Source organism: Micromys minutus (genome assembly GCF_963924665.1).
Source record: "Micromys minutus genome assembly, chromosome: 22".
Lineage (NCBI taxonomy): Eukaryota > Metazoa > Chordata > Mammalia > Rodentia > Muridae > Micromys > Micromys minutus.
The window spans coordinates 37,483,940-37,499,121 of NC_137957.1; the positions used below are offsets into that span (position 1 = coordinate 37,483,940).

Consider the following 15,182-nt stretch of genomic DNA (forward strand, 5'->3'; position numbering starts at 1 on the left):
GTGCAGATAGCTATGTGGAAGATACACTTCCAGGGGAACTGGAAAAGGTTCAAGTGAAAAAGGACAGGACAAAACAACACTTTGAATCAGGAAAAGAGCGAGCAAAGGTCACCCATCAAAGGAAGTAAAGCCTGCCTTTAATTACGCCTCTCACATAATACTGTTTGAATGTTCTTTCTCAAACTCCCCACAGGCTTTGGCTCTCTGCACTCATTTAAATTCCAGTCAAATATCACTTTCTCAGAGGCGTTCATCCAAAGTAGCTACTACAGTTTCTAGCACAGCACTGGAAACACTGGGGTTCTTCCTGTTGATGTATTTTGATCCCTCTTCCCCCACTGGGATGTGAGCACCACAAAAGTATGGGCCCTGATCACTACTGATCTCTCACAAACCTGGATACTGCCTGGGACATGAGGGGTGTCCTCTACATACCTGTAGAAGGATCCATGTCCAAGAAGCAACACACAAAGTGAGCTTGCAAACTAGAGCATGAGGGTGTGAGTAAGATGTAGGGGAAGCTTCATGACAGTCAAGTAAACCCCCAGAGGCTGTGTGTGTCTATGATAGTCAGCCAGCTGTCAGGAGCTTTACAGATCTACCCACCTAAATACATTGTATTGATTACTTGCAACAACTTGGTCTGAGAGTTGATCCTGGCACATGTGTGCAAGCATGTATGTGTTTGTGTCATGTCTGGGGTATCTGATAGCTTTTAAGACAGTGCCATACTCTATAGCCCATGCAAATCTAGAACTGACTATTGAACCCATATAGCCTTGAACTCATGCTAACCCTCTTGCCTCAGCTTCCCAACTAGAATCACACATGTGTGCTGCCACATCCAGTACAGAAATTCTCATCACTGAGCTTAAAACCCACACTGGAAAATATTCTACACTTTTTACATATCAAATAATTTATAAGTAATATTTTGTTTTCACTTGGCATTTTTTAAGACAAAAAGATTAAGTAATCGGCGTCATGTAACCCAAATCACAGCTGGTAACCAATTTATATTTATTTATTTATTATTTTATGTGTTTTGCCTGCATGTATGTATGTGCACCTCATGCCAAGGTCAGAACACGGTGTGAGATTCTGTCAGAACTGGAGCTACAGATGGTTGTGAGTCATTATGAGGGTGCTGGGAGCTACCCATGGCCACTAAGAGCAAACTCCTGAGCCAGCTCTCCAGCCCTGAGACTAGATAACCACAGTGTGCCGCTCATCTAAAGGGAGAGCAAATTTAAACAGACCAACATTATGTTAAGACGGAAGCAGAATGGATTAGTAAATTGTGACAAGGAATCAGGTGACAAGCATTTTCTCCTTGGCTTGCTACCCTGTGAGGATCCTTTCAAATTCTATTTGGTAACACTCCAACATACCCTGGGGACATTGTGGCTACGCTCAATTTCTCCCTTTCATACATCTTTACTCAAAAAGATATGATTCCAAATGTAGCATATAGATGTGTATAATAAGCTAAAAATGTCACAATGACATATCACATATCCTAAACCTTTATAAATGTATGGACAATCCCAAACACACACACACACACACACACACACACACACATGAATACATACACACACTGGATTATTTTAAGAAAACGATCATTACCATAGTAACAGTGAGATAGTTACCATATATCAATTGTCAACCTGATAGGATTTAGAGTAAACAGGTAACAGACTTCAGGGAACAACTATGAAGGATTGTCCCTGTGCTGGCTAAGTCAACTTGATACACACTGGAGTCATCTGAGAAATTGGAACTTCACTTGAGAAAATGTCTTCATAAAACTGGGCTGCAGACCACTTTCTTAATTAGTGTTTGATGTGGCCCAGCCTTTGTAGGTAGTAGTCTGGGCTAGTAGTCCTGGGCACTATAAGAAAGTAGGCTAAGCAAACCATGAGGAGCAGGTCATGGCCTCTCCATGGCTTCCACAGTAGCCCCTGCCTCCACGTTTGAGTTCCTGCCTTGATTTCCATCAATGTATTGTAGTTCAGGATATGTAACCCAAAGTAAACCCTTTCTGCCCCAAGTTGCTTTTGGTCACAGTATTTTATAACAGCAGTAATAACCGTATGACCATTGCCATTAGGTTATCTCCCATGAGAAAACCCACCTTCACTGTAGGTAGGTGGCACCACTCCATGGGCTGGAGTTCTGGACTGAATACAAGGGAAAGCAAGCTGGAAGCCAGCACCAGTGAGTGTGCTCTGCCTCAAGTTCCTACTAGCATGACCAGTGGACCCTGAATTGTGAACCAAATATACCCTTCTTCCCTTGTGTTTGTTGCTTGTCGGTGACATGGTAATTAACTAGTACAAGGGGCAATTTTTATTCTGTCCTGAAAAAGACATGATCAAATACCAGCAAAAGAGCTCAGTGGGCAAAGATACTCCCTGCCAAGCCTGACAACCTGAGTTTGAAATAGGAAACCACATGGCAGAAAAGAACCAACCGCTGCAACGTGTATCCTGACATTTCCACCATGGCATGCTCGCTGTAGCAGGTTTCCCCCATCCACCCACACACAGTAAGCTTATTTTCAAGGTTCCGTTTAAAGATGTGATTAAGCCATAATGTATACAATTCCCTTCTTTCAAGAAATTTAACAACTCCTCTGAATGTGGTAGCTCATGCCTATAATCTCAGGACTAAGAAGGCTGAGGCAGGAGGATTCAGTGCCAGACTGGGTTATACTTTGTCACAAACAAACAAACTAAATGCTGGAGAGTTGGCTTGGTGTTTAAGAGCACTGGTTGATCTTCCAAAGGACCCACGTTCAATTATCAGTACCCACATGGTAGCTCAGAGCTGTCTATAACTCAAACTCTAGGAATTTAAGATATATATGAGGACAAAATACCCACACACATAAAACAAGATAAAACAAACACCCACAACAAAGAAGGTAAGAATTAGTAGCAGGACAAGAACAATCCCAAGAGAGATCATTATCAAGCCATATAATATGCCAATATCCACATAAATATATGCATATACAAAAAGCCAGTGAACATTAGTACAATAATTTCTCAGAAGCCACCAAATAATCTTTAGGTGGTATCCAGTTGGATACATAACATTTTAGGTGCAGGAACAAAACTTAAACCAGAAAAGCCTTTGCAGACTAACTCGCTGTGGCTGCTACTGTTGTTTTCCTTTCAGGGTAACAAACAACCTTCCCATGCAATGGCAGGCCAGGAAAAACAGAAGCAGAGATAATTAATTACCAAAATATACCTGTTTATCCTCCAGTAGGTCTGGCTCGCCTTTACTGGACTCAGAGCTGACATCATCTTCATCAGAACTATTGATGACTTCCTCATCAGAAGGCAGGTCACTGAGACCAAGATGGAGATCATCCTGCCCCTCCTGGGATGTTCCAGAACTGCATCAATAGAAATGCCCATTAATAAAAAGAAGTGCTGGATAAACCAAACCAGAACCAAGTATCTTATCCTGTTCATGTGAGAGAATGCACCTAAAAGATTTGGAGGAATTGGAAAAAGCCAGGTAGACCTAACACTAGCTCACCTGTCTGACTCAGCTATTATAAACTCAAAAATGCATTCTGTGTTTAAAATGTAACCTCAGTACAAGGTCAACATCAGACTGATGGTAGGGAGGTGACTGAGAGCACGTTTCCCAGCAGCCTCCCATCTCCATTTACCCATCCTTCCCGAGTCTGCACTGAGTCCCGGTACAAACCAGGAGGACTTACAGGGAGGACTTACTTACAGGGAGTATACTAAAAGACTAGTTGAGAACTTGGGCCTTGGTATTTAAAAGCAACAATGAAACAACAAAGTACCAGATCTGTAAACCTCAGGGGGCCCTGCAATAAACAGCAGTCAACAGTGCAGAAGTGATAAGGAGTGTGTGCCCACCACCCTAGTTTTATCCCTGACATGTTCTTTCGGCTTAAGATGTAAGCAGGACAGTACAAGAGAGGGTCTCAGACTCCATCCTCCTACAGAAACTCAGAGGACAGAGCCTGGCAACCTAATTAGGGCATTTGAACCTGCCCTCCAGGTGACTGTGACTCAGCCTGAGGCTGGAAAAGCACTTCCCTGTCAGCCTAACCTGGCCAAGGCTTCTTAGTGTGTACAGAGAGATCTCATGGAGCTAACAGACACTGTTTCAATCCAGTCTGGAAGGGGAATTCCACAGCAAAGTTCCCCAGGCAGATGATGGAAATCAGCCTAGCGAAGGAACGAAGGAACGGACACACTCAGAAGCAAGATGCTTTTAAAAACTGCCTATCCAAGATCAGGCTGGACGTAACCTTGGCATACAGGGCTGTGGGTTTGGGCTAGGGTATGAAGCTGTCTCCACAGTTAACGAACTGCTCTTCTGATGTTACTTAGAAATTAGTCCTACCAGAGCATCTGCAGAATAGAATAGATGAGTCCAGTTCTAGACGCAAAGAAAACTGTCAGGAAAAGTACCCCTGCAGAAGGGACATATTTGTATCCCCTTCCTGTTGTGGCTCTTTTTTAGGCCACAGGCAGGTCACTTAGCTGCCAGAGCTCCAAATTATAAAAATTTCTAACGTGAATGCTAAAAGCTAAGGATAAACTTTCTGCCAGGTCCTGAATACACTACAGAATAACAGACTTGCTTCAGAATCCATTCCTGCAGTCCAGCCGTCACACAACAAAGGAGCTGGATCTAGGCAAAATGCCAAAAGGAACACCTCCTACCACCTAAGACTTGGTTTCCTGTTACTCAGTGGCTAGGGCCTCTTATCACTCAACTGGGTGGATGATCACCTTTATCATAGGTGGCCTGGACAGGCAGGAGACTCACATCCTGGAGTGGGTGGGAGGCAGGGATTTTCCAGTCAGATCACTGACAAAATTAGCTGTCCCTGGGAACAAGGACCAGAGCCAACTCGGTTGGGTTGTTAGTTTTGGGTTTGCATTGGCAAGAATAAAAAATAAATAAACAAGGTGTTGAGCAAAGGACCCATCCATGTAGACAGAAGAAAATGTACCTTTCTTTCCCTTAGGGGAGGGGGAGAATTGGCTGTGCTGGGAACCAAGGAAGGGTCTCCCACTGAGCCTACCCCCATCTACTTTTGTCTTAGTTCTTTGCCTCTTTTGATCGTCTCCAGACCCTTGCTACCCCAGAACATGTTAAATTTCTGAGCAGTTACCAGCACTATCTGGACACTTCCTAAAACATGCAAAAATCTCAGTCCCGACAGTGACCTACAGAGTCAGGATCCAGTAGCACAAGAAGTCCTGTCCTATAGAGGCTTTCCCAACAGCCCCTCTGGAATTTTCTGGACATTCAGAATGTCAGGTGATACGTGGTGGAGAAACAGGGTTTTGATTTTGGTTAGATGAAAGTGGTCCTCGGTCAACATTTAAAAGGGCTTTCTTTATTAAGAAGATACTACTTCTTGTCATCTCTTATGGAATTCAAGGGAAAACGAGAGGACACACACCTGTAGTCCTGGCAGTCAGGAGGCCGAGACATGGGGATCATGACTTTGAGGCCACACGGGACTCTAAAATCAAAGCAGGAAACCACAACAACCAAACAAGTTCCAGAAATGAAAGTGCAAAGGTCTCTGTTTAAGAGCAGGGGACAGAAGCTTTAAACATGGGCAGGGTTGAGTAATGGCCGAGTGGCAGAGTGCTTTTCTAGCATGAACACCATCCTGAGTCATTCAGCACAGAGTGACACCAGAACTTCATGAATCCAACTTCCTGACATAAAACACTGGGACACTAGGACTTCCAAAGATCGCTTTCTAAGACCTTCCCGAGTCGCTCTATCCCTTCTTCACAACTTGGCCTGTTTGTCTCTTCTGGACTGATAGCACCTCAGACCAACAGCAACACAATCCCTAGTTTTCCTCACTGTCACATAAGCACAAGACAACTGTATTTTAGCTGGACCCCAGCGTGCTGTGCTACCTGACATCAAATATCTCCTGTAACTGGCTGTTCTGGAACTTTCTCTGTAGATCAGACTGGCTTCCAATTCAGAAGCCCGCCTGTCGGGATTAAAGGTGTATGTCACCACCCAGCTCCCTTCCACCATGTTTAATGGTGAAAGAATGAAGTTAGCTACATGGGATAGAGAGGAAGGGCGGGTGTACGAGGAAAGAAAAGACAACAAAAAAACCAATGAAGACTTGAAAGATCCAAGAAAGTAAGATCAGTCCAAATAGAGAAGCATCCATGAACCACACTCAGTCATTAAATTGTTTACTCACATAATAAACGGTAGTCACCAAGGCAACCGAGGTAAATTTAGACTCCTGGCTGGGGGTCCTTACTGATGCCAGTCCTGCTGTATGGAACTGGTGTATGCACAGCACTTCCTTGGAGATTAACACCTAACACTGTGTTTTGCTGGCTAATGGAACGGGACAGTATTTCTTCCATGGTAGAAAAAAGGAAAAGCACGCTTCAACGGTAGCCAGAACGCACACTACCTCCCTGAGCCATCCTTTCCAAGACAGATTTGCTTCTGGAAGGAGACAAATTTCTAGGCAATCAAGAGAAAACAAAGCCAGAAATCAACTCCTATTGAGAGCACAGTCCTTCAATTCCAAGTGCCAAGGATTCTGTAATCACTTTACAGAGTTAGGTTAGAAAGTTAATTTTTTCCCATGCTGAATTCTCTGTGGACAGAGCATCTTTCACTGGAAAACACATCAAATGTTACAAAAAGACTTAGAAAATGTTTCCTTGACTTCTAGGTTTTAAGAACATAAAACCTGCAGGGTTGAACCAAAGATCACCACAGAAACGCCCTTATTCCCTGGCACTGGATAAACACCTCAGCCAAGGAAGGAAGACAACAGAGTGGACGGCCAGAGAACAGGGTGAGCAGCCTAGACACCCAAAGCAAAGACTCCCAGGATAATGCCTGATGCTTCTGAAGCTTCTGTCTCATTACCAACACAAAGCGTGTAATTCTTAACTCCAGCCTTTTCTTCTTCCACCCCCCACCCTGGCCCAGTCTGAAGGGAACACACTCGTGTGCTCAGGGTGCTATTACAATCCGTTAACGGATTCAGAGCAGTGACTGTGGGATCCTGAGCTCCCTTCGGCTGCTTCGAGATCGGGGGACTTGAAGGATGATGGTACACAGGACAGGAACTTAATGATCAATCCATTATTATGTAAAGCTAACAGCTTCATCATTTCAAGTGGTCACTTCAATTCCCATTTAAGGCTCTGGATTCTGGTGTCACAGAAAAACCATGAACCAAATCAACAGCAACACAGACTCAAAAACTTTTTCTCGAATAGTTTTGTTTGGTTTTGTTTATTTTGTTTGTTTTTCTTCATGGTGCAGGAGTTCGAACCCAGAGATTCCTGCACACTAAGTAAGCAAAGGCTTTACTGCTCAGCTACAAACACTAGCCCCAACCCATTCTTACTTATTTAAGTCTACTTTGAGGTCTTAGGGTATACCTGAAATTTCCCCTAAAACAAGCAGGGTGGTTTTGATTGTTTTATAAAAACCTGCCACACCCAACAAAATAAGCATGCTGCCAGTAGACCCCTCAGGAGTCATATATGCCTGCCATGTTTTTAGCCTTTCCACACATGGGTTAGCATGTGCAGAGTCTAGGGAGCAACCTAAAAGAGAGAACAGAGTCAGAGTTATTTGACCTGCCCAAGCACTGCAGCCAACAGTGTGAATCTGCAGAGGTAACAGAGTCCTCTGCAGGTCTCCTCACAACCATGTTAGCTCTCCCTTCCTCCTTCTGCTCCCCCTGTTCTTTCTCCTTTTTAGGCAGGGCCTTACTCTATAGTACCAGGCTGGTCTTAACTTTTGATCATGCTGTCTGAAGCTCTAGCGTTCTGGGATATAGGTATATAACAACACACCCAGCTGCAAACTGCATTTTAATTTTAAAAAGCAGTGATTTCATCAGCTGGGTATGGTGAGAAACACCTACAACCTGCAGCACAAGAGCTGTGAGTTCCAAGGCAACCTGAAAGCTCTAAAAAGATGTATCAGGAAAACAAATAAATGAAAGTCAAAAGTTTCACTATCATGTCAAAAACAAATAAATAAAAGCAAAAAGTTTCACTATCATGTCACAAACTAAAAACCTGTAGTGTATAAACAGTGCATTAAACTTTTTTCAGTTAAAAATTGATTAAGACAGAATAAAAATCCTTAAAAACTTAAATGGGTGGGATAGTAGGAGTCTGACACCCAAAATAAAGAAAAACAAATGAAAGAATGAAACTTACAGAATATACATGACGGTTCAGGAATGTTAGTGGTGCTAGCAATCATGCCTTTCAGGAGTATGGAGCTGGGCCAGCGAGACGGCTCAGTGAGTAACGGTGACTGCCACCAAGCCTACGTACGGACTTGAGCGCAGTCTTCAGAATGCACGTGATGGAAGACGAGAATGGACTTCCTCACGCTGTCCTCTAACCTCTATACACGTCAAACAGGAACAAGTGCTCCATCCCACAAATACATTTTTAAAATTAATTAAAAAGAAATAGAAAGCCCAGTTCTGCGCTTGATACCTTGCTTCCCTGAAATATGAGCTACAGATTATTTAAACCGGCTCTGAGAGACTGAGGAAAAGGAAAGAAAACGTGCTTCAGTGGTAGACTTGGTCAACACACTCTCTTCAGTGCCCAGCCCTTAAATAACAGCTCTTCCCTTCCTCATCAAACTGAGACCTACTGAGTAAAACCTAAAACTATGCCTAATCTGATCCTTGAGGCTGACAACTTAAAGACAATCTTCATGGCTCAATTCTGAAAATGGCTTAAGGAAGAAAAAGAAGTAAAAATATATAAGTCTGAGAACAACTACACAGAGGCCTATGGTCCCTTTATGTTATCAGTCATTAACGATGAACTAAAAAGGAGCTGTTCTTTTTTAAAAGGAGTTTTCAGCAATGGCCATAACAAAAGATTAATTTGGAAATAAGTTGGATCTGTGCACAATATTGCTTGTTCTCTGGTCAATACTGGTGGGTCACACAATCAGGACACAGTGCTTCTTCTATATAGAAGAAAAATGAATACATGAAAAAATTTTCAAAAACGTGATTTTAGAAATTGAGGACTGCAGCGCAGTTATATGGTCCATGCCTAGTATGTGTGAGGCCCTAGACTTGACCCTCAGTAACACACACACACACACACACACACACACACACCAAGCACAGAAATCTCTTAACTCTCAGAAGAATACAAGAATCCATAGACTGTGCCTTTCCTGTAGAGGTCTTGTTTGGCATAAGTCGTTTCCCTTGGTAATGGACAAACCACACATGCTAGGCAAGCACTGTAAAACTGAACTACATCATCAGCTCTCAAAAACAAAGACTAACCAGTTGATGGGTTCAAAAAGCAAAGCAAAACTAAATGCCAGAAGTCAGTAGCTGGGGTCAAAGAGTAACCATAAAACCTGTGGCCTAGGCCTTGGTGAACAGACTGTGACATCCCAAGGCTCTCCATCTATCTCATGGGGAGCTCCTGGCCTGTAAGTAAAGGTGAGTTCTGGTTTCGGTTCACCCAGTAGATAGTAAAGGAACTCCAGGCTGAGCACAGTCCAACATCTTTCTCCACACCCCCACCCTCGATAGGAGGCAGCCAGGTCAGATCTGTGCTGTTTCTAGCCTAGATGTGAAAAGAATTCTATAAAAGTCTCCAACAAAACAAGTACTGAGCTAAAATAGCGACCTCATATCAGCAACTTTGCTGTTTACGAGTCTGGAAGGCTTTGAGGAATGATTCCTTAAAATAAACTTCCTGTAGTGCAGACTGCAACCTTTCTGTTAATACCAACAGAAAACCACTCTACTGATTATAAAGCTACCACCAAAAAATAGAGTATCTAATATAGTTTATTAGCATACCAAAAACTGAGGTTTCTTTTTCTTTTTTAAGGATCTTTACTTTAAGATCAAGAGGGCATTGGAATACAGTTACAGATCATTGTAAGCTGCTATGTGGGTTCTGGGAATTGAACTCAGGACCTCTGGAAGAACCATCAGTGCTCTTAACCACTGAGCCATCGCTCCAGTCTTAAATAATCACTCTTTTATTTAAAACTGAAACGATTTTAGGTATGGTAGACCCAATATCATATTTTCATTTACTTCTCATGACAGAATGTTTTTTATTTAGTGCCAGCCCAAATAAGGGCCACTAAAAACAATGGGCCTGGGATGGCCACATAAGGTCACTTCCTATTTGCAAACCCATGCACATATATTTACACATATACATAAACTTTACTGGTATATCAAATAGGACTTAAAATAAGCCAAATGTACCCTTTATTTCTATAAAAAGAAAACAATTTGAGAGTCCATTATGCATCTGTTATTCATCATTTTAGGTGCTAAGAAAAGATAATCTATTAGGATTATTTAAAATATTCAAACTATCAATTATTTTGTTCTTCCTCTTTATTTTCCTACTAAGTGTGTCTTTCCTAAACAGATAAAGAAAAAGGATTTAGGATATGTATAGTAAAGGGACCATTTTCTTAAAAGGAAAGGAAGGACTAAGGATGCAACTTAGAGGTAAGAACCCTTTCTACCATGTAACCTGTAGTCTATCCCTAGCAGCAGATCAGGAAAGCCAAGGGAAAAGGGGAGGAAGAGAGGGAGGAAAGGAGGGAGGGAGGGAGGAAAGGAGGGAGAGAGGGAGGAAAGGAGGGAGGGAGGAAGGGGAGAGGAGGTTAGAAAGCAAGAACCAAGAAAAGGGAGGGAGGAGAGCCATACTCTAGGTGACATGTTTCAGGAGACACTCATAGAGCCACAAAAATCAGTACCTTGTGCAGGCTGTGATAGTCAGGGATGTGTCAAAGGGCTAAGTTTGAGAAATGACTCCAGCAAGTCATCCAGAGTGCAGCAAATTTGGGGGACAGTGCACCTGAAGGCCCTAAGGTGGGCTGGAAATGACAGAGAGAGTGACCTGAACGAAGAGGAGATGGGGGACAATGGGGTGGGCACTTCTGTAAGATGAGAGAGACCACTGCTCCTAACAGTAGCTGCCTGGCAAGGAGCCAAGGCAGAGCAGACACCCATCTACCCCCAGCCCCCAAGAGCAATGGGAATCCAGACCTTGTTCTCCTACAGCTTTGCCAAGATCTAGCATTCTGGAAGGAGCCAGCAGGGAGGCCAGCCAGGAGGTGAGACTGATCCAAAATGAAAGCTCACCCTGTGGGGAGTTCCTCTCAGAGTGACTACTTGTCCTGTGTCACTTGTGTGCCACGCTGCTTCCTCCAATGTCATGTCATCATGAGCCTAATTTGTCCCAATGGCCACCGTGGAGGTGGTGAGATTTGGAAAATGTGACTATGAGCCATACTTTGATTGTGACTTGGTACAAACCACTGCACTAGCATAAGGACAAAAAGAAAGTCCCAGTTTCTGTCTTCCTATCTAGGGCAAGTGAGGTAGGCCTGAGTGGTTAACCCCAAATTTTCCTCAAATTTTGTTTTACTGGAGAAAGTCCTCAGACAAAGCCAAACCATGTTATCCATCTGTACAGGGAATTACTCGAATAAACCAATCATAATAAACTTCCTGAAGAAACCAAGGGTTATTCCACCTTCTTGAGATTCAATGCCCACCTTCCATAGTTCCTGGGGATTCATTTTATTCCCATGTAGTTTTGCAGGATATCTGGTATCCTCTCTCTCCAGCTGTGAATGTATGTTGACCTTCAGTGGGTGTGTTTAACTTTGTGTGTTTAGCCAAAGCCATGATCCTAGAGTCAGAATCCCTAACTCACTAACAAGGTAAAGAGTCAACTAAAAGGACAAGCCGAAAGACTGTCATCCTCTAGGATCCTGAGGTGCACAAGCAGGTGGGTGCACTGGGCTTTTCCAGAAGAATTACCTTGAACAACCACATTGAGTATCTAAAGTTGGCTTTGCATATGCTTAACTATATTTTGTAAAGACACCTAAACAGATTCTTGATAAGTTCAAGCAGTATTCAAGCTGAAGGCATTGAGGTAATGCTGCAATAATGTGGCATGTTCCATGTTACAGCATGTTAAATGTCACATTACACACAGATCTCAGTATAATAAAGTAGAAGGGAATTACAAGCAAACAGTAGTTAAATCCAAAGGATCTCTGCTTTCACTCCCAGATTTTATACAGATCTGTTAATGGTCTCACTTCCTAGCAGAAACTACAATCCTACCTAGAACTTCCTTCTAGGGAAAAGGATAGTAAGCCGCTTGGGAGTCTGTAAGGAGGCAATGTCGGACAGTTCACTTCCTTATTCACCGATACCTATGAACAATTCCAGCACCACTTCCCTTCCATATGTATGAGACATAAAAGGCGTCTCTTAAATGTCTACTACTCTGGAACAGCTATGGATCAATAACACCAAAGGCCCACATAGAGCATTCTTTCTCAGAGTACCCTGGAGATGCAGGCCTACTTTCTCAAAGCCGGAGGATGTGATAGGAGTCAGGCAGATGTTTTCCTCCACTCTTTTACTATTCTTCAGCGCTGAGGAATGAACCTATGTGCGGTAAGTGTCAGCCCCTTATATAGTACCAGCCTTGCTTCATCAGCTCTTTGGTTTCTTTAGGAACAGAGTCCTGCGGTATAGCCTGGGAGATGCTCAGACTCACGATCCTCTAGCTTCATACTCCTTAAAGTAGGAGTTATAGCAAAGTGTTAACACACTGGACTTTCTCCACTCCCTCAATCCTACATATCACGGTGCCTCCCACTAGCTATACTGTTGACTAATTCTGCTTATTTTTAGAATTTTTTGAGAACCGCCTCCTCAAAAAAGCTTGACGGTTATAGCAAACTATGATAACATCTTCTAAAAGTAGAGTCAGGGAACATGTAAAGAAAGTAAAAATAACCATCTACTTAAGAAGGGGGATATACAGGCTCACTCTGAATAGGACCCCAAACACTTCTTTATAACATCAGAATATCTAGGAACAAAGGAGAGGCTGTCCTCCATAGGGAAGGAGAACACTGTCTTAGTCCGAAGCAGACTTGTGTTTAAAGCTCCCCCCTTCTCATTGTCCATATGTAACTGGTTAGCTACTTAAGCTTTTTAATTAAATGTTCCCTTCAACCATAAAATGGAAAGAATACCACCTGCTATTAAAGTTAAATGAAATAATGCTTGAATGTCTATCATATCCAGCAGACAAGAAATAAATACAATTTCAGGGTCTAAGCAGATAAAGGTAGGTCTCACCCCTCATCAAAGCAACTTCTTTCTGCAGCATATGGAGACCAGTACAGAAAACCACAAGAAATACCAATGTAGAGTTGTAGAGCCCAGTCCCAAGAGATACAGCTACAACCTAACTCCTATACCAGGGATCATTGAGGAAGAAGGAGTGGAAAGATTATAAGAACAGGCAGTAAGATTGTGACTCCTAGGAAAGTCAGCAGCTACAACTATGAAGTCTCACCACATATATCTAAACCATGAGCTGAATAGAGACAGAGAGGAGGACAGTAGCTCATGAAGCCTTGACCTTACACAAAGTGCAAGCAGCTAAGGAATGCTGAGAGCAAAACTGTCTTCCCCAGGGGAGAACACATCAACTGGTTACACAATACCAAATGATCAGCTCTGAAAACATACATACAGTGACATTAGAAAGACTCACCATGTTGTATTTATGTATTTAGGAATGCAGGGGTGTGTGTGTTTGTGTAATAATTAATGAAAAATGAGTTCATAAATGTGAAAGAGACCAAGGAGAGGCGCATGTAAGGGTTTAAGGAGGAAAATACAACAACAAAAAATAAACAACAATATCAACAAAGGAGGGGCTGGAGATATAAAATAGGTTAAGAACACTTGTTAAGAGGACCCGGGTTCAGTTCCTAGCACCTACACAATGGCTCAAACCTGTCCATACTTCAGTTCCAAGGGATCCAGTGCCTCTTCTGACTTCCTCAGGATCCAATCATGCACACAGACCACAGACAAACAAGCAAGCAAAACACTCAACCACATAAAATAAAAACAGCTCTAAAAAATTTAAAGTATCTTTTAAAAAGACAAAGAAAAACAAAAACAGTCATCAGAAGAGAAAGAATTAGGGTTTATCGAGTAGATAAAATGGCCAGAGCCTAGATCTGTTCTTGTATAGATACAAGAGGAATGTTATGGCCTGTCAAGTATAAAATATTTCCCACTGGCCTTTTAAGGGAAAGAATTGCTAGTCTCAGTATAATTACATCTGCTCTGAGTCAAATCTACTGGTGTTTGGGTCTCAGCCTGCACTTACTGGTTTCCAGAAGGTTTAGTAAGTCTTCAGTTTTACTCATTCATAAAATGAAGACAATAGAGGGCCTACCTACCAGTCCTCTATGAGGACTACATGAATCAATGCAGGTAATTCACAAACATTGCTTTTGCACAGAGAGCTAGCTTGCCTGTCCGTTTATCCTCTTCTACATAGTGTTATCTGTAATACTAAAGAGAAAACCATGATCGCTGCAGACACTTGACAACATCCTGAAGTAGATAGACGAGTCCTTCAGAAGAGCCTCTGCATCATCCGTCACGTGAAACTGCTCACCTCCAGTCTGAGTCTAAGCGTCTGAGTAAAGAACTCCTTTCCACTCTCAAGTCCGGTGAGCCTCGCAGCACATGTCCCAGGGCTCTGTGCTTAGTTTTGATGCTTCCGGGTAGCTTCCTACTCAGACCCTAAAACCCTCAAGCTCTGCATTATACTCTTATTTCTAAAGGAATTTTACTCACTTTATGTTGGCTCATTTGGTGACATTCCACTTCTTAATAAGCACACTTTGTCCCTCTGCACAGTAATAATCACTTCCGGGAGTGTAACAGCAGCGAACAGTTAACATCCCCATGAATGCAACAAAGTTGCTGATTTCCTTCACAATGTGAACATTTTACAGAGCGCCCTTGTTCCTTCTAACCCAGAGAAGACCGGACAATGACAGGCAGAAGCGCACACCCTTGGCTTTCCCTGATTACAAGCAGCCAGGAGGTCAGGCTCTGAGTTGGACACAGAGCTAGGCAGAGGAAGATGGCACTCTGATCCTGACCATCTGCTAAGTCAGCCTGTCTTTCTTTCTCTGTCTGTCAAACAATAGACTCCCAGAGACAATATGACGCCTCCTAAACTTTCCATTAGTGATAAAACTTTCCATATTGAAGAGAAAAACAA

The 15,182-nt window shown here is 42.7% G+C and overlaps 1 protein-coding gene across 1 annotated transcript in view; it reads right to left on the reverse strand.

Annotated features, from left to right (window-relative positions):
- FGD6 (FYVE, RhoGEF and PH domain containing 6) overlaps window positions 1-15,182 on the reverse strand; it is a 103,466-nt gene that overhangs the window by 62,886 nt on the left and 25,398 nt on the right. The window contains exon 3 of the mRNA XM_080935524.1: window positions 3,262-3,409. Coding sequence (XP_080791650.1) covers window positions 3,262-3,409 — 148 coding nt within the window. The remainder of the gene's footprint in view (window positions 1-3,261; window positions 3,410-15,182) is intronic.